At 44.8% G+C, this 18,369-nt stretch overlaps 1 protein-coding gene across 1 annotated transcript in view; it reads right to left on the reverse strand.

Annotated features, from left to right (window-relative positions):
- Positions 1 to 2,959: 2,959 nt before the first annotated feature.
- The window catches only part of LOC144605394 (protein Wnt-2b-A), a 59,833-nt gene continuing 44,423 nt past the window's right edge, over positions 2,960 to 18,369 (reverse strand). Inside the window, exon 5 of the mRNA XM_078420576.1 lies at positions 2,960 to 3,769. Coding sequence (XP_078276702.1) covers positions 3,540 to 3,769 — 230 coding nt within the window. The 3' untranslated portion in view covers positions 2,960 to 3,539. The remainder of the gene's footprint in view (positions 3,770 to 18,369) is intronic.

Genomic DNA, 18,369 nt, shown 5'->3' on the forward strand with positions numbered 1-18,369 from the left:
CTATGTGGTTGCAGGGTGACTTGGACAGGTTGTGTGAGTGGGCGGATGCATGGCAGATGCAGTTTAATGCGGATAAGTGTGAGGTTATCCACTTTGGTGGTAAGAATAGGAAGGCAGAGTATTATCTGAATGGTGTCAAGTTAGGAACAGGGGACGTACAATGAGATCTGGGTGTCCTAGTGCATCAGTCACTGAAAGGAAGCATGCAGGTACAGCAGGCAGTGAAGAAAGCCAATGGAATGTTGGCCTTCATAACAAGAGGAGTTGAGTATAGGAGCAAAGAGGTCCTTCTGCAGTTGCCCTAGTGAGACCGCACCTGGAGTACTTTGTGCAGTTTTGGTCTCCAAATTTGAGGAAGGATATTCATATGTTGAAAGACTGGAGCGACTAGGCTTGTATAAACTGGAATGTGGAAGGATGAGAGGAGATCTTATCGAAACATATAAGATTATTAAGGGGTTGGACACGTTAGAGGCAGGAAACATGTTCCCAATGTTGGGGGAGTCCAGAACAAGGAGCCGCAGTTTAAGAATAAGGGGTAGGCCATTTAGAACTGAGATGAGGAAAAACTTTTTCAGTCAGAGAGTTGTGAATCTGTGGAATTCTCTGCCTCAGAAGGCAGTGGAGGCCAATTCTCTGAATGCATTCAAGAGAGAGCTAGATAGAGCTCTTAAGGATAGCAGAGTCAGGGGGTAAGGGGAGAAGGCAGGAACGGGGTACCGATTGAGAATGATCAGCCATGATCACATTGAATGGCGGTGCTGGCTCGAAGGACCGAATGGCCTCCTCCTGCACCTATTGTCTATTGTCTATTGTCTATTGACCTCTAACCTCAACTGATGGGATGGAAGCCTCCTTGATTTGCTGTTATGATATAATGTACGAGACTACTGAGTTTATAAATCAAAATATCGTCTTACCTCCGTGGCGATGTCCTCTGGACGTGTTGATGGCACAAACACTGGGATTACATTCTGTTAAAACTAAGGAGCACGGAGATCCTAATGAGCCGTGACTGGGGCTCTCACCCAACACCACTAAAGATGAGGGTCACCCTGTGTAGGAAGGACTGAGAGATGTGGCTTTACATTGAAGAGAGACACAAAATGCTTGAGTAACTCAGTGGGACAGGCAGCATCTCTGGATAGAAGGAATGGGTGTCGTTTCGGGTCGGGACCCTACTAATTTATAATCCTTCAGATAAATCGTTCCCCTTTTCACAGTGTTACCCCAATACAGAATCCAGTAGATAAGCAGCTCCCTCTTTATACAGAATCTATGCCAATACATAACAAAGTCACGAGGAAAAGCACCAAGCCCCAAGTTTACACAGAAATGCAAGAAACAAACAAACAACAGCAAATAGATCTTGATGCAAGTTAATGGTGCTTGCTGGACTCTGTGTGAGAACTCAGATTTGCTACCATACACCGATTAGCCAAAACATTATGACCTGATGAGCCGAAACATTATGACCACCTGCCTAATATGCTGTTGGTCCTCTGTGTGCAGCCCCGTACGCAGCAGGGTGCGATGCACTGTGTATTGTGACACATTCCTCCCGTGACCACCATTAACATTTTCTGTGACTTGTGCCACAGTAGACCTTCTGTCGGTTCGGACCAGACGGGATAGCCTTCGTTGCCCTCGCGCATCGATGAGCCTTGGGCGCCCAACACCCTGTCGCCGGTTTGTGGTTTGTCCCTCCTCGGACCACTGTCGGTAGGTACTCACCACTGCTGACCGGGAGCACCCCACAAGCCTTGCCGTTTCAGAGATGATCTGACCCAGTCATCTGGCCATAACAATTTGTCCCTTGTCAAAGTTGCTCAGGTCTTTACTCCTGCCCATTTCTCCTGCATCCAACACATCAACTTCAAGAACTGACTGTTCACTTGCTGCCTAATATATCCCACCCCTTGACAGGTGCCTTTGTAACAAGATAATCAGTGTTATTCACTTTGCCTGTCAGTGGACATAATGTTTTGGCTGACTGGTGTATCTTTGGATTGAAAATGTTATGCATTGGATCATAAACAGCATCATGGGTCTTTCACAGTATTAGGATGCTTAGTGCTCATGGTGGGACAAAGGTAGTGTATCTGCCCTTCACTCCAGCCAACCAGTACCATGTAACCCACTGGGGTGAGATGCTCCCGATTCTCAATAGCCCCTCTGTGAAAATGTGCTTTGTAATTCCACTCCGACTGTGACCTCTCAGTTTAAGATTATTTTCTTGAGTGACCTGTACCAGGAGGCAGAGCTTTAAATAGTCAGGGCATGGAGTCCATCCCGTTTATTTTCTCACTTTAATTTGAAAAAAAAGTTTCTCTGTGAAATTACAAACAAGATACTTAGGTGGGATGTCTTCAAACTACAGTACAGTGTATAATGCAACTGTTTGCATCAAACTAGACTGAGCAATAGACTTGGAGGAGGAGTCTGGGCTTAATGTAGTACCATACGGGTGCTGAGGGGTAGATGGAATATTAGGGTATATTTAAAAAAAATTAACCAGTAAAAAAGTACTGGGTGGTGTTGCACGATTGAAATCAGCAGCAGCAAACCAGAGCTGAACCTTGTTCCCAATGTCGTGACAGGACATCCCTTTACAGGTTGCGGCAGGCTGCAGCACCGTGATATGTTCAAATCAGTCGTCATATCTTTCCTCTCTCTCTCTGCTCTCTCTCTCTCTCTCTTCTCTCTCTCTCTCTCCTCTCTCTCTCTCTCTCTCTCTCTCTCTCTCTCTCTCCTCTCTCTCCTCTCTCTCTCTCTCTCTCTCTCTCTCTCTCTCTCTCTCTCTCTCTCTCTCTCCTCTCTCTCTCTCTCTCTCTCTCTCTCTCTCTCTCTCTCTCTCTCTCTCTCTCTCTCTCTCTCTCTCTCTCTCTCTCTCTCTCTCTCTCTCTCTCTCTCTCTCTCTCTCTCTCTCTCTCTCTCTCTCTCTCTCTCTCTCTCTCACACACTCTGCTAACCTCTCATAGCTAATGTCCATAGTGCAGTTTGTCTAGTTAATACAGTTACACAATTGCCTTTAGAAAGTGCAAGCCCTTGTTTTCTGGTACAGTATGCAGCTTTACATCCCTCCGAATGATCGCAAGGAGCAGTCAGCAGCTTTTCCACTTATTAATAAGGCATTGACATACCAATAAAAAAATAAGAAATACCAGACTGGAGATACTAGTTGTGTGTGACTGATGCTATAGGGAGATCCTCATTACTTGACAGCTAAAGAAGCCTCGTCCTTCATTTTTCAAGTCTCTTTTCAATGGGCAGTTGCTCTGTTCCATTTAAAATAAAACATTGCAAATGATCATGTTCAGGATTTATGCTTAGATTGCCATTCCCCCATTGATAAGGAATATGCGGTAATTTGCTGAACATGTCCAATAGCTCAAAATGGTCCCCTGGGAGGTGTAGTCCACCTTAGTGCTTTGCAGAGTATTAACTAAAATGAAAAGCCATGCAGCTAAACTACAACTCCCAAAATGCCACGCGCTTCCACGCATATCCCATATTAAAGGCAGCGCTGCTCGTCGTAATCAAGTCTGGTCCAGCCACTCTGCACGCTTCGGTGCTTTGCAGGTGTGGAAGTCGACTGTCTCCTGGCATTCCTTGCACTTGACGGCACAGCACCAGTGGAACTTGCACTCACACTTGGTGACGCGTGCCACCCGCGTTGTGTCATAGCCCCTGCCACAGCACATCACCTCGCACCCATCCATGCCCCTGGAGAACTTGTTGCAAGCTCTCCCGGCCGTGCCCAAGGACCCTGCAAAAAGACAGTGAAGAGGAGGTCGTTAAAGGTGGGCGGGTCTGGTTTGACACACAGAGCATTCCACTGGTAACAGAGTCACAGAGAGTCACAGACCACCCTTACCCCAGGAACAACCTTTTACACATCTTCTGTATAGACAGAAGAGTTGGGGAAATTTGGGGTGGGAGGGGAAATTGATTCCTATACTTCTTTCAGGACCTTCGGAGAACTGTAAACACTTAAGACCCAGTGAAGTTCTCTTGGATTGAGTCATCTTTGTTAAGTAAGAAATATGATGACTAATTTGGCTTTGCAAGATCCCAGAAGCAGCAATTTGATACTGACCAGATAATTTAATTTACTAAATCTAGTTGAGGGATAAGACACCATCGATAGGCAGACTGATGTTCTTTGAAACCATACTCTGAGACAATTTACTCTCTCCTGAAAGAGAGGGAGTACTGAAAAAAGAATTCCTTTGGCACTGCTATTGGTTTCGTTCTCTCTTCAGATTTCTGGAGTGGAAACATGAATCTCCATAATTCCAAGCGAGAGTCTTATTTACTGATCCGTAGCCAAGCAGAGAACATTAAGGTTAATATACTGTGGTGTAGATTTGAAGTATCCATGCTTCGTAAACCCTTTAGTACTGGTATAACCTAGCATTGGTATGGACGGCAAACTTTCTGTTAAACATCAATCCATAGGAACATCAGTGGCAATTAGTCAAGGCTGAGTCGTGCTCAGTAAAGCATTTCCCTTGTATTTAAATGGAATCATAACATGAGATCGTAAGAATTGGTGGATTAGAAAAGCTATTTGCTCCAGGCCAATCCCCCTCATTCTCCCATTGACTGATTATATCATCAACCTTGATTGAAAATATCCTTTTGCCTTACCGAATCTGTGAATTATCGTCAACACTTTGAAAATGAAGTTCCTCCTAGTCATCTCTTCCAAATGTATTACTTACTATTATATGTATGTCTCCAGTCATTGCAGTTTTAACTAATAGAGCTCAAGGGTGATTAGAAACTAGGCCAGAAACAAAAACATTATCATAGAAATTAGTGATGGAATATTTTCCATAGGAGAACTGAATCGGGAGAAATATATTCAGATGTTAACAGGGGCTCACTTTGTTGACCTCCCCATGGTGAACCCTGTCAACTGACCTCAGTCAGGCAAACGACAACAAACACAGACAACAGAAGCAGAAGCAGCTTCATAACTTCTGCTGCCTCAAACGCAAGAAGATGTTAACTGTCCCTTTGGACAAACGTGTTAACCTTGGAGGGGTTGTGGGGATTTCAACAGAATGATACAAAGTGTAAATTGAGGATCAATTACTGAGTTCAGAAGATTGAAAGGAGATGTAACAGGAATATTTCAAACTGGACGTGATATAGTGGATATGAAGAAATTATTTCTCCTAGTAGGCAGTTGAAGAGAAAGGTGAATGGCATAATCTGAACCTACTGCCAGTTGTTCTGGAGTGAAATCAGAAATCACATCTTCACACAAAGCCTGAAATGCTTTTCCTCAAAAGTGCGTGGACTCTGGGGGAATTTTTCATCAATCAGACCAATATGTTGACTTCAGTTAATGCCATTGATCAAAGGTGCATAAATTGTACATGACCTGATTCAAGAGCAAGATTGAGTGCCATGTCGATTCCACCTGATATATTGCAGATTGACATCCTGCAATATAGTGCCATGAATGGTGAGGAGGAAGGGGGAACATGGGGGAAACAGACTGATTAGCTTAACTCCATTGTTGGGAAAATACCAATGTCTATTGTAAAGGTTGTGACAACATGGACATGGATTTATGACAGACGACCTGCTGATGTTTTTTGAGAATATACCTAGACGTATAGATACGGAAAAAACTATCCCAGAAGTTAGTGATTGAATATTTTCCATGGGAAACAGAATCGGGAGAAATATATTCAGATATTAACACTGGATGAATACATTAACCTTGGAGGGGATGCGGGGCTGAAGAAGGGTCTCGACCCAAATCGTCACCCATTCCTTCTCTCTAGTGATGCTGCCTGTCCCGCTGAGTAACTCTAGCTTTTTGTGTCTATCTTTGAAAAAAATAGTGGATAGGGTATATTTGAATTTTCGGAAGACCCTTGATAAAGTCCCACATAAGAAGTTAGAGCGTCTGAAACTGGGGGTCTGAAGGCGATTTAGACCATCTGTGTGAGTGGGCAAATGCATGACCAATACAGGATAATATGCATGAATGTGAAGTTGTTCACTTTGGCAGGAAGCACAGGCAGCATGAGTATTATTTAACGATGACAGATCGGGAACTATCAACGTATAAAAGGCCCTTGTTCATCTGTCACTGAAAGTAAACATGCAATTGCAACAAGTAGTTAAAAAGGCAAATGGTTTGTTGGGTATAATGAAAGCAGAAAATTCTAGAAATACTCAGCAGGTCAGTCTACATCTGTAGGAAATGAAGCAGGCTTAATATTTCAGAACATTGACCCTTCATCAGAATAGTCTCATTACAATGAATAGTTAACATGAGCAAGGTGCCTTATTCCAGTGGTACGCATCGCCTGAGGTAAGTTTGGTCTCCTTACTTAACAAAGGGTATATTTGTCACAAAGGCAGTGCATGTGATGATGGGACTGTTGTGTGAGGTGAGATCAGATTAATGAAGCCTGTAATCACTAGAAGGAAGAAGAATGAAAGAAAATATTTATTTGGAATGGACTAGATTACATGGAAGCAGAAAATAGGTGCAGGAGTAGGCCATTCAGCCCTTCAAGCCAGCACCGCCATTCAATATGACTATGGCTGATCATCCACAGCCAGTACCCGGTTCCTGCCTTCTCCCCATATCCTGGGGGTAAGGCAGAGGTTCTGGCAGAGATTGCCAGGTTGCTTGCTGGTATAACGATTCCCCAAAATGGGAGTCAGGAAACAGGAAACAGTCATAATCTCAGAATGGGGAGAAATGGTCGTGAATCTGTGGAAATTTCTCCCAAAGAAGGAATATATTTAAGAAGGAAATTGATATAGATCCAGACACGAAAGGCAATAAAGGGGTTGGAGAGAGCAGGAATTTGGTTTGTACACAGGGAACTGCAGATGTTGGAATCGTGCGAGAACACAAAGCGCTGGAGAGTCTGAAGAAGGGCCTTGACCGGAAACATCACCAATCCATGTTCCCCACAATGCTGCCTGATCCACTGAGTTACTCCAGCACTTTGAGTCTTTTTGTTCTGGAGTAACTCATCAGGTCAAGCAGCATCTCTGAAGAAGGGCCTCGACCTGAAATGTCACCAATCCATGTTTCCCAAACATCATAATCATAATAGTACTTTATTAGCCAAGTATGTTTTGCAACATGCGAGGAATTTGATTTGCCATACAGTCATACCAATAAAGAGCACCAAGACGCCCAAATAATTTTTTAACATGAACATCCACCACAGCGACTCCCCCATATTCCTCACTGTGATGGAAGGCAAAAAAAGTTCGATCTTCTTCCCTTCTTTGTTCTCCCGCGGTCGGGGGGATCGAACCTTCTGTTGACGGGACGATCTTGGCTCCTGTAGCTGGCGCTTCGCATCAGGGTGATCAAGCTCCCTCATCGGGGGGATCTCAGCTCCCCCGCGCCAGGTGATCGGACCCCACGTCGGGGCTGGTCGAACCTTCTTCGACTTTGGAACTTCCCGACATCAGTCTCTACCTGGGACTGCGAGCTCCTCGATGTTGAAATCCGCAGGCCGCGGTTGGAGCGTCGATCCCGGGCAAGGGATCGCAGGCTCCGATGGTAAGTCCACGGCCCCGCGGTGGGGCTCAAAGTCAGTCTCGGGCAAGGCCTCCAGCTCCATGATGTTAGGCCGCAGAGCGACCGGAGATACGACCCGGAAAACAATCACATCTCCACCCAACCCCATTCTCCTGCCTTCTCCCATAACCCCTGACACCTGTACTGATCAATAATCTATCTATCTCTGCCTTACAAATATCCATTGACTTGGTCTCCACAGCCTTCTGTGGCAAAGAATTTCACAGATTCACCACCCACTGACTAAAGAAATTCCTCCTCATCTCCTTCTTAAAGGAACATCCTTTAATTCTGAGGTTATGACCTCTAGTCCTAGACTCTCCCATTAGTAGAAACGTCCTCTCCCCATCCACTCTGTTCAAACCTTTCACTATTCTATATGTTTCAATGTGGTCCCCCCTCATTCTTCTAAACTCCAGCGAATACAGGCCCAGTGCCTAACAAGTGGACAAAGAACCAATTCGTGCACAAGATAAGAAATATTCCATTGCGGTCACTTCTGGATTCATGAACAGATTCCAGAGCAGACCCTCATTTAGTTAGATCAACCTCGCGATCTCCCCTTTATCTTTATTTGGTTGTCACTTGAACGCAGAATTGGAGAACTTAAGATCGGAACTAAGAAACCTGAAAGGAAAGTAAAAGTAAAAAAATTTCAACTCTACACAGATGATGACAGTCAATGCTATGTTGAACTGAATAAATTACTGGGAATGGGATAGAGATTGCTGTGTTCTGAGTGGGCACAATGGACCTTCCACATTGTCGAAGTTATCGTGAATGTTGTTCATGTAAAGGAATTGAGATGGTGAGGTTGGATAAATATTGGACAAGAGCAACTTGTCATTGTGTTTAATAGTGTGGAAAGAAAATCAGGGTAGGAACAAACTACATTGCTTGCTGGCTTTCTGCTACTGGAGCCTCTCGATCAAAAGTCGTTAAAGTGCCTGAGCCGAGTGGTGGAAGGAGGGGCTGGTCAGGGGAGCAGGTACGCTGGGAATCGAAGCCGTTTTCCCAAATGTGCTTTGTTCTTCCTAATGTTCTCATTAGGTATTTCTGGACACTAGCACACAGCTCCCATTTTACCAAGCTCGTTTTCCAAATTGAAGCAATGTGTGTTTTAAATTTAAACATTAGCAAGTCAACATCTGGAGCTGAGTGCATTTTTTTGTCTGATGTGAAATCTTTGATCTAACACTTGAATTGATCAGTTGCCACTCTGTGTGAGCTTCTCCTTAGAAGGTGCGTTACATTCAAAGCCTGCACGGCCTGATGGAATTGTTTGATATGCCAAACCTTCCCCACGGTGGTCTTGTGAACATAATGACTCCAATTCTTGCCCTTGCGCCAATTTATCATAAGAACCAGTAAATTACAAAGGTTACACGCCAGATGCATTGCACTGAAATGATCAAGTAGATAGAAGTGTAGGTCTCAGTGTTTCCAGCAGAAATTCTTCTGTACCCCAGTAATTCATAGCTGGTGCTCTGATCTAGGCGTGCAGATATGAACGTAAGGAGATAAGAAACAGCAGCAGGAGTAGGCCAATTAGCCCTTTTACTTTGCTCCGCCATTCAATAACATGGAGGGTAATCCAAACTTTCCCCCTCGCTCCACTCACTTCACAACTCTCTTGTAGCTCAATTGTCTGCCAGCTTTAACTGTAAATATATTCAACAACCCCCCCTCTTCTGTTCTCCAAAGGTGTCGACCTCCAAAGGTTGGATGCTGTCAGCATGTCTAAGTTATTGGAGGTGTATAGGTCGAGGAGACACAATTTCAGAATAAGGGGATGTCATTTCAGATGAAGGTAAAACATTTATCTTACCTCAATCTTAAAAATGGGTAACCCCCCTTATTCTAAAATGAAGCCATCTAGTCCTAGATATCCTATCGAAGGAAATCTGCTCAGAATTCATTCTGTCAATTCTGTCAGTTTGGGTGGCGCAGCGGTAAAACTGCTGCCTCTTAGTGCCAGAGACCCCGATTCGATCTTGACCGGGGGTGCTGTCTGTATGGAGTTTGTACGTTCTCACTGTGACTGCATGGGTTTTCCCCGGGTTTTCCAGTTTTCTCCCACACTCCAAAGACATGCAGGTTTCTAGGTTAATTGGCTTCGATAAAAATAATTTTAAAATTGTCCCTAGTGTGTACGATAGTCTGATCGTTGGTCGGCACAGACTTGATGGGCTGAAGGGCCTGTTTCCATGTTGTATCTCAAAAGTTTAAAAAAAAATCCCCCTTAGAACTTCATATGCTTATAAATTGTAATGCTTTAATTTATTAGGACAGACGTGCTATTTGAGAGGGATGGTCTGACTTTGAGGCATGAGTGTTGTGAACTCGGGGTGCAGATGGTCTGATCGCAAGAAGCAAATGTTCTCATCCAGAGTTTCAGTTAGTGTTCATGGGGGAGGAAATGCTTCAATGTAGAACGTCAGACACTTTGACGTGGGAGAACAGATTCTCTGATCTATGGGTTCTCTGATCCAGCATGTTGATGCCTTGATCATAGAAGTAGATAGTCTCCTGCAGGAGTGCAAAGTCATTCCTCTAGGGGTGGAATCTAACTTTTCTAGAGAGAGTTAGATTTAGCTCTTAGCTCTTCGATGGGCCGAATGGCTTACTCCAGCATCTATTTTTTCTATATTTCTATGTTTCTAAGTATCTCATCCAATGGTACAGATGCTGCCATCTAAGAGAGCAAAAGTTCTCATGTAAGTAAGTGTGCAGATGAGGTGGCGAGCGGAGTGGTCTTGGGTGGCTGAATCTGTGATGCAGGGGAGTGTGGCTCTGTTCTTGGTGTACAGAAGCTCAGAGCAAGGATGGTCTAATCTTCGGGAGCACCTACTGTGGTGTAGGCCACCGATCCTCTGATCTAAGGTGCAGGAGCTTGGTTTATGGAACCAATGCCCTGATTTGTGCAGATGGTGTGATCTTGGATGCCAGTTGCTCCAATGTAAAAATGCAGATCCTCAGAAGTCTGGGTGAAGATTCTTGGATCCAGGGCTGCAGATCTTTGGATTAGGTGCAGCTGATATTCTGATACAGGTATCAAGTGCTCTAATATAGGGGAGCATTTGCTGTGTTCCAGGACAGTAAGCGCTCTGATCTTAGAGTGCAGCAACTCTGATTGAGCGACACAGAACCTATGATCCTTGAGTGCAGTTGTCTTCTCAAAAGGAAGACCTGCTCTCAAACACGTTTTGCATGTTCCGATCTAAGCGTTCTGGTCTAGAGGTGATGCCATTCAGGAGATCTTAAGGGAGTGGATGCTTTAATCCAGGTGTACATTGGCAAAGATCTAGGGAAGGTTCTGATCCAGGGACCAAATGTCTGACATCTGCAATCAAACCATCAGAACTTGGGGAGCAATAGACAATAGGTGCAGAAGGAGGCCATTCGGCCCTTCGAGCCAGCGCCGCCATTCAATGTGATCATGGCTGATCATTCTCAATCAGTACCCCGTTCCTGCCTTCTCCCCATACCCCCTGACTCCACTATCCTTAAGAGCTCTATCTAGCTCCCTCTTGAATGCATTCAGAGAATTGGCCTCCACTGCCTTCTGAGGCAGTGAATTCCACAGATTCACAACTCTCTGACTGAAAAAGTTTTTCCTCATCTCAGTTCTAAATGGCCGACCCCTTATTCTTAAACCGTGGCCCCTTGTTCTGGACTCGCCCAACATTGGGAACATGTTTCCTGCCTCTAACGTGTCCAACCCCTTAATAATTTTATACGTTTCGATAAGATCTCCTCCCATCCTTCTAAAAGCAGACTCTTTGTTCTCCAGGTGTATGTTCTATGTTCTAATTCTCTAGACCTGCAGGGGAACACATGCTCTGAACAACATTTGCAGGTAGACACAAAAAGCTAGAGTAACTCAGCGGGTCAGAAAAGGAATAGGCGACGTTTTGGGTCGAGACCCTCCTTCAGACTTTTGCAGTTACTCTGATCTACAGGTTTTTTTGATGCTATGAATGAGTTGTCTAGATGCTTTGATCTGGGGTGTGGATGTTCTTCTTCAGAGGGGAAGGTTCCCAATCTTGGAGAGCAGAAGCTGTGGTAACGGGGATCCAGGGGATCTGATCAAGGTGTGTTGTTGTTCTGATATCGGGGAGGAAACATACTGATCTTGGAGACCATGTGGATGGGTGGAGCTGGTGCTTTGAAACAGTGGAGTAGATCCTCTGGCTGAGGGATGGAGGTTGATGAAACGCTCCGACCTGGGGGTGGAGATGCTCTCATACAGTGGATCTGAACGTTTAATCTGGGCAAAGTAGGACGTCCTGATCTGGGCACAGTTTCGCAGCTCCAGGGGAACATATGATCTAGCACTGGATGTAAGTGCTGTGGACTGCGGGAGCAGATGGTTACAATACACCCTTGAGTGGACCTGGACATTATAGGCACCGTTCTGACTATCACTTATGATCTTATGATTCCAAGACCAACTCTTATCTGCCTGCATGTGATCCACATCCCTCCATTCCCTGCATGTCCATGTGCCGATCTAAAAGCCTCTTAAACAGCTCTGTCGTATCTTCCCCCACCCCCACCAGATGCAGGTGCTCTGAATGAGTGGCCACATGCACGGCTGGAGTGCTCACGTTCTGACAATAGACAATAGGTGCAGGAGGAGGCCATTCGGCCCTTTGAACCAGCACCGCCATTCAATGTGATCATGGCTGATCATTCTCAATCAGTACCCCGTTCCTGCCTTCTCCCCATACCCCCTGACTCCGCTATCCTTAAGAGCTCTATCTAGCTCTCTCTTGAATGCATTCAGGGAATTGGCCTCCACTGCCTTCTGAGGCAGAGAATTCCACAGATTTACAACTCTCTGACTGAAAAAGTTTTTCCTCATCTCCGTTCTAAATGGCCTACCTCTTATTCTTAAACTGTGGCCCCTGGTTCTGGACTCCCCCAACATTGGGAACATGTTTCCTGCCTCCAACGTGTCCAACCCCTTAATTCGATCCCCTCTCATCCTTCTAAATTCCAGTGTATACAAGCCTAGTCGCTCCAGTCTTTCAACATATGACAGTCCCGCCATTTCGGGAATTAACCCAGTAAATAGACAATAGACAATAGACAATAGACAATAGGTGCAGGAGTAGGCCATTCAGCCCTTCGAGCCAGCACCGCCATTCAATGCGATCATGGCTGATCACTCTCAATCAGTACCCCGTTCCTGCCTTCTCCCCATACCCCCTCACTCCGCTATCCTTAAGAGCTCTATCCAGCTCTCTCTTGAAAGCATCCAACGAACTGGCCTCCACTGCCTTCTGAGGCAGAGAATTCCACACCTTCACCACCCTCTGACTGAAAAAGTTCTTCCTCATCTCCGTTCTAAATGGCCTACCCCTTATTCTCAAACTGTGGCCCCTTGTTCTGGACTCCCCCAACATTGGGAACATGTTATCTGCCTCTAATGTGTCCAATCCCCTAATTATCTTATATGTTTCAATAAGATCCCCCCTCATCCTTCTAAATTCCAGTGTATACAAGCCCATGCTGCACGCCCTCAATAGCAAGAATATCCTTCCTCAAATTTGGAGACCAAAACTGCACACAGTACTCCAGGTGCAGTCTCACTAGGGCCCTATACAACTGCAGAAGGACCTCTGCTCCTATACTCAACTCCTCTTGTTATGAAGGCCAACATTCCATTGGCTTTCTTCACTGCCTGCTGTACCATGCGCTCTAATTTTGCCCACCAATCTCCTATGTGGGACCTTGTCGAAGGCTTTCTGAAAGTCAAGGTACACCACATCCACCGGCTCTCCCCTGTCAATTTTCTTAGTTACATCCTCAAAAGATTCCAGAAGATTAGTCAAGCATGATTTCCCCTTCGTAAATCCATGCTGACTCGGAACAATCTTGTTACTGCCGTAGTGGATGTAGTGGAACACCTCCTGTCATCTAGGAGGACGTATGCAGGGCTCTAGGGGTGCAGGTTTGTTGATCTGGGGGATCATTCCTGGAGAAAGAATTAGTTTCATGGAAGGAAGCAGAAGGCGATGGCGGAAGATTGTTTTTTTGGTCTGGAGGCCTGTGACTAGTGTTGTGCCTCAGGGAGCATGCTGGGCAATTGTTGCTTGTGATTTATACCAATGATTTGGATGAGAATGTAGATGGCATGATTAGTCAGTTTGCAGAAGGCACTAAATTGGTTGGTATTGCAGATAGCGAAGATGGTTAAAAACTACACCAGGATCTTGGTCAGTGGGACAAGTGGGATGAGGAATAGCTAATGGAGTTTATTGCCGAGAATGGAGTTTAACGTGAGGTGTTGCATTTTTAGCTAGTCAAACCAGAGCAGGACCTTTACAGTGAATGGCAGGGCCCTGGGAAGTGTTATAGAGCAGAGGGGTATAAGAGTGCACATACATAGTTCCTTGAAAGTGGCATCCTAGGAAGATGGGGTGGTCAAGAAGGCTTTTGGTGCATTGAGCTTCATCACTCAGGGTACTGAGTGTACAAGTGAGGATGTTATGTCACAGTTGTACAAGACTATGACTAACAGTCTAAAGTTCGTGTGCAGGTGGTGTGTTCTGTGGGAGCATTTGTTCTGTTTTAGATGCTTAGATTTATGAGGTCAGGGAGGGTGGCGGGGGGGGGCCGGGGGGGGGGGGGGGGGGGGCGGGGGGGGATCAAATGCCCCGAACTAGGGAAATACATGTTGTGATCAGGGGCTACAGATGTTAGAATCAGAGTCGTAGAAAAAATGCAGCAGGATCTCAGTGGGCTTACCAGCCAACTGAGGGAGGAAACTGGAACACTTGAAGAAACCCACGCAGTCTTAGGGAGAATGTACAAAGTTCACACAGACAGCAACAGAGGTCAGGATTGAACCAGGATCCCTGGCAGTGCAAGGCAGCAGCTCCACCAGTACACCACCGTGCTGCTCAAATGGATTTCTGGTTCACTGGTGGAAATGCTCTGACTTGGGAAGAGGGTCAAGTCAAGTCAAGTCAATTTTATTTGTATAGCACATTTAAAAACAACCCACGTTCACCAAAGTGCTGTACATCAGTTCAGGTACTAAGAACGAACAATGGCACACAAACATAACAGCACATACATAAACAGTTCACAGCCCTCCCTCAGAGGGCCTCAAACGCTAGGGAGTAGAAATAGGTTTTGAGCCTGGACTTAAAGGAGTCGATGGAGGGGGCAGTTCTGATGGGGAGAGGGATGCTGTTCCACTGTCTAGGAGCTGCAACCGCAAAAGCGCGGTCACCCCTGAGCTTAAGCCTAGACCGCGGGATAGTGAGTAGCCCCAAGTCGGCCGACCTGAGGGACCTGGAGATAGAGTGCTGGGTTAGAAGATTATGGTGGGTTAAGAGGGAGTGGCTCTTTGTTGGGGAGCGAGTGTTGTGAACACGAGGCTCAAATCCCTTTATCTATCTGGGGGCAGATGACGTGGTCTCGGAGAGAAAATGCTCTGAACTAGGGTTTGGACTTATCTGAATTAGAGGTGCAGATGCACTAATATAGATGCAGCTGGTGTTCTGAGGAAATGCTCTCCTCGATCACGTCATCTGTTTCCTGAGAGGAGACTGTCTGTGCCTGCCCCCAGATAGATAAAGGGATTTGCGCTTCTTAATCACAACACTGGAACCTGAGGTATAGTTGTGGTGACCTAGTGAAACACGTGCTCTTGTCTAGAGAATGAGAAGCTCTAAGCTTGACGCTCAGATGGTCTGATGTGAGGACTCAGGTGCTGGTGCCCTGATCTAGGAATGCAGATGCTCTTATCTACTGGCGTAGACACACTGAACAAGGTGCAGTTACTCTGATCCTCTTACTTGGATCTTTAAACGCTCTGATCTTGTGATGCCAACATTGTGGTCTGTGGAGTGAATGCAGTTATCCTCAGGCAGAGTGTCACAAATGTTTGAAAGCAAAGTTGGTGTCTATAAAATACTATTAAAAATGTTAGTTGACGTTCACTATTTAATACCAAGAGCTGATAATCAGTTTGTTTCTTTTGGTTGTCTGGAATGGCTATTCCTGGTATCAGTCTTTCAGGCTAATGTGTGATGGTATGCCTGTGTTTCCCAGAATCTAACCATCTGATCTCCACGTGCAGATTATGGGAACACTGCTCAATTATGATCTTATTTCGAAGATAGGCACAAAATGCTGGAGTAATTGTGTGGGACAAGCAGCATCTCTGGAGGGAAGGAATGGGTGACGTTTCGGGTCAGGACCCAAGGGTCTCGGCCCGAAATGTCACCCATTCCTTCTCTCCAGAGATGCTGCCTGCCCCGTTGAGTTACTCCAGCATTTTGTGTCTATCTTTGGTTTAAACCAGCATCTGCAGATCCTTCCTTCACATTATATTATTTCCATCTTTTGTGTTACACTTTTACAAGTGGACTAGGAAAGACAATACCAATGATGAATTGATGAAGTCATTGTAACAATTGGGAAATTAAACTATATAGAAACAAATTCTACCAAATTTACTTAAGCAATATAACTTGCTTTTGCATGATGATTAAAAGTATTGAACTTCCTAGTTTTCCTGAGATCATTGTTGCTTGAATTAAATAAATGAACGCTTAACTAGTTTTATAAATTCTCATGCTAAAATTGGCCATAGCTTGCCACTGTAAGTTTTAATTTTAAAATGATGCTCACTCTGACTTTACTGTCTTCGCTTATGTTTATATTTCTTTATTTATCTCCATATTCATAACCAGAAATACCAGTGGGAAAATAAAAACTGCAGATGCTGGTTTAAATGAAAGGTAGACACAAAATGCTGGAGTAACTCAGCTGGACAGGCAACATCTCTGGAGAGAAGGAATGGGTGACGTTTCGGGTCGAGACCCTTCTCGAGGATCTTACAGCACAGTGGGAGCGAGCGGTTTAACAATTACTCAGACAAGGTTCACAAATAGCTTATTATTTAGTCAATAGCATAAAAAGCAACAAAGCTTATCCTGAGCCATCTAACTTTGTATTGTAGCGACCATAGAGAGTGGTCCTAGAAGTCGAACCCTCAGATTGGCCAGCAAGGTCATGTGTGGGTGCGACCGTAAGGATTGGTCCAGGGAGTGAGACCGCTGATTGGACAGCGTCGTCACGTGTGGTTTTGGCGCCCAAAGGAGTCAGTTGAGAGACTCCTTCGAAGAGAACAGTTAGTTTTAATGGTTGTCTGTCATCTCGTAATGTAAACTTTGTGATCGAATATTGCTGCCGCAATAAACTTCTTCAACAAAGAACGAGCCTCCAGACTCGCCATAGTATTGTCTTTATTGATCATATGTACTCACGATCATGTAAAAACCCCAGCAAAGATTACTTTTCCCTCAAATTATTCCTGTGTACAAAAGTTGGACTGGAAATGCTAAGGGCGAATTTTAAGACTTATTAAAGTGCTTGAGGGAATAAATTCATTATTTATTTTGCCATACAGCATAAAAGAAGACTGTTTGATTCGTCATGCCTGTGGTGACTCTCTGAAAGAACTACCTTATAGTCCTACTTTCAAAGCCCTGGAAAAATCTCCCTTTTACAAATGCACCTTTTAAAGTTACGTCTGCCTCCGTTATCTTACAGGCAGAGCAGGCCCAGATCATTGCACATCGTATTAACATTACACTGAAATAGTTCTCCTCAATTCCCCCCTGGTTTTCTTTGGAAATGATCTTTAATTTGTGTTGTCTAGTTATAGATCGTTGGCCACTAGGAACAGTTTCTTTAGTAAGCCCCACTTAAAAACCCATTCCGTTCGATGTATGAACTATGTTAGCATAATAATGATATGATTATTTACTCTGGTTCACGAATTAGTAACAAAGGGACACCGATGCAGGATTAGTGGGGAAAACATAAAGGGAGAGTATTGAACTTTCTATCACTAAGAAGCTTGAAAACCAATCCTGGCTTTAGTACACATGACCTGTTCAAATAAGGGCTGCATCTGGCTGAGATCCATGCAGTATGCAATAACCTGTCACTCGACTACATCTCCATGGCACAATGCCCACGAACATTCATAACAATTCCTCCTTCCCCATCATTGTTCTCCAAACACTGTAAAGAGATACAGCCTGGATCTCTCCCAACTTTGATTCCCTTCAGTTACTTTGCATCTCCCTCACCAAATCACAACATTACAGCCAGAAATGACTGACACCGCAGGAACAGGAGGCCATTCAGCCCACCACATGCAGATTGGCGTTGGAAGGAACTGCAGACGCTGGTTCAAACTGAAGACAGACACAAAAAGCTGGAGTAACTCAGCAGGTCAGACAGCATCGCTGGAGAAAAGGAACAGGTGACATTTCGGGTCGAGACCCTTCTTCAGACAGAGCGTCATGGGAAAGGGGAAACATGTAGATTGGCTCCTAGCAGAGCAGTCTTGTTAGTTCCATTTGCCTACTCTTTCCTTGTAGCCCTAAATGTCAGGTTTAAAGAAGGATCCTGACTCGAAACAACATCTGTCCATTACCCTCCACAGATGCTGCCTGACCAGTAGGTCATTTATCAGCCCGAAAGATCATCCTGTGCTGTGCCAATTCAATCCCCTTTCAGTTTAGTTTATTGTCTCATGCACTGAGGCTCGGTGAAAAGCTTTTTTGAAAAGGTTCCGAATTGAGGTAGTGAGGGATCGCTGGCAGTGAGCTGTGCTTTATATTCAACATATTGTTTAACCTTCCCTTGAGATATATGTGCCTGCTGCTTGAACATCGGCAAATAGGAACAACTGTACTGTATTTTCATAATCTTAACCCAGCTTATTCAGTGAGGTCTGGAAGCATGAAGATTGACAC

Source organism: Rhinoraja longicauda, chromosome 24 (assembly GCF_053455715.1).
Source record: "Rhinoraja longicauda isolate Sanriku21f chromosome 24, sRhiLon1.1, whole genome shotgun sequence".
Lineage (NCBI taxonomy): Eukaryota > Metazoa > Chordata > Chondrichthyes > Rajiformes > Arhynchobatidae > Rhinoraja > Rhinoraja longicauda.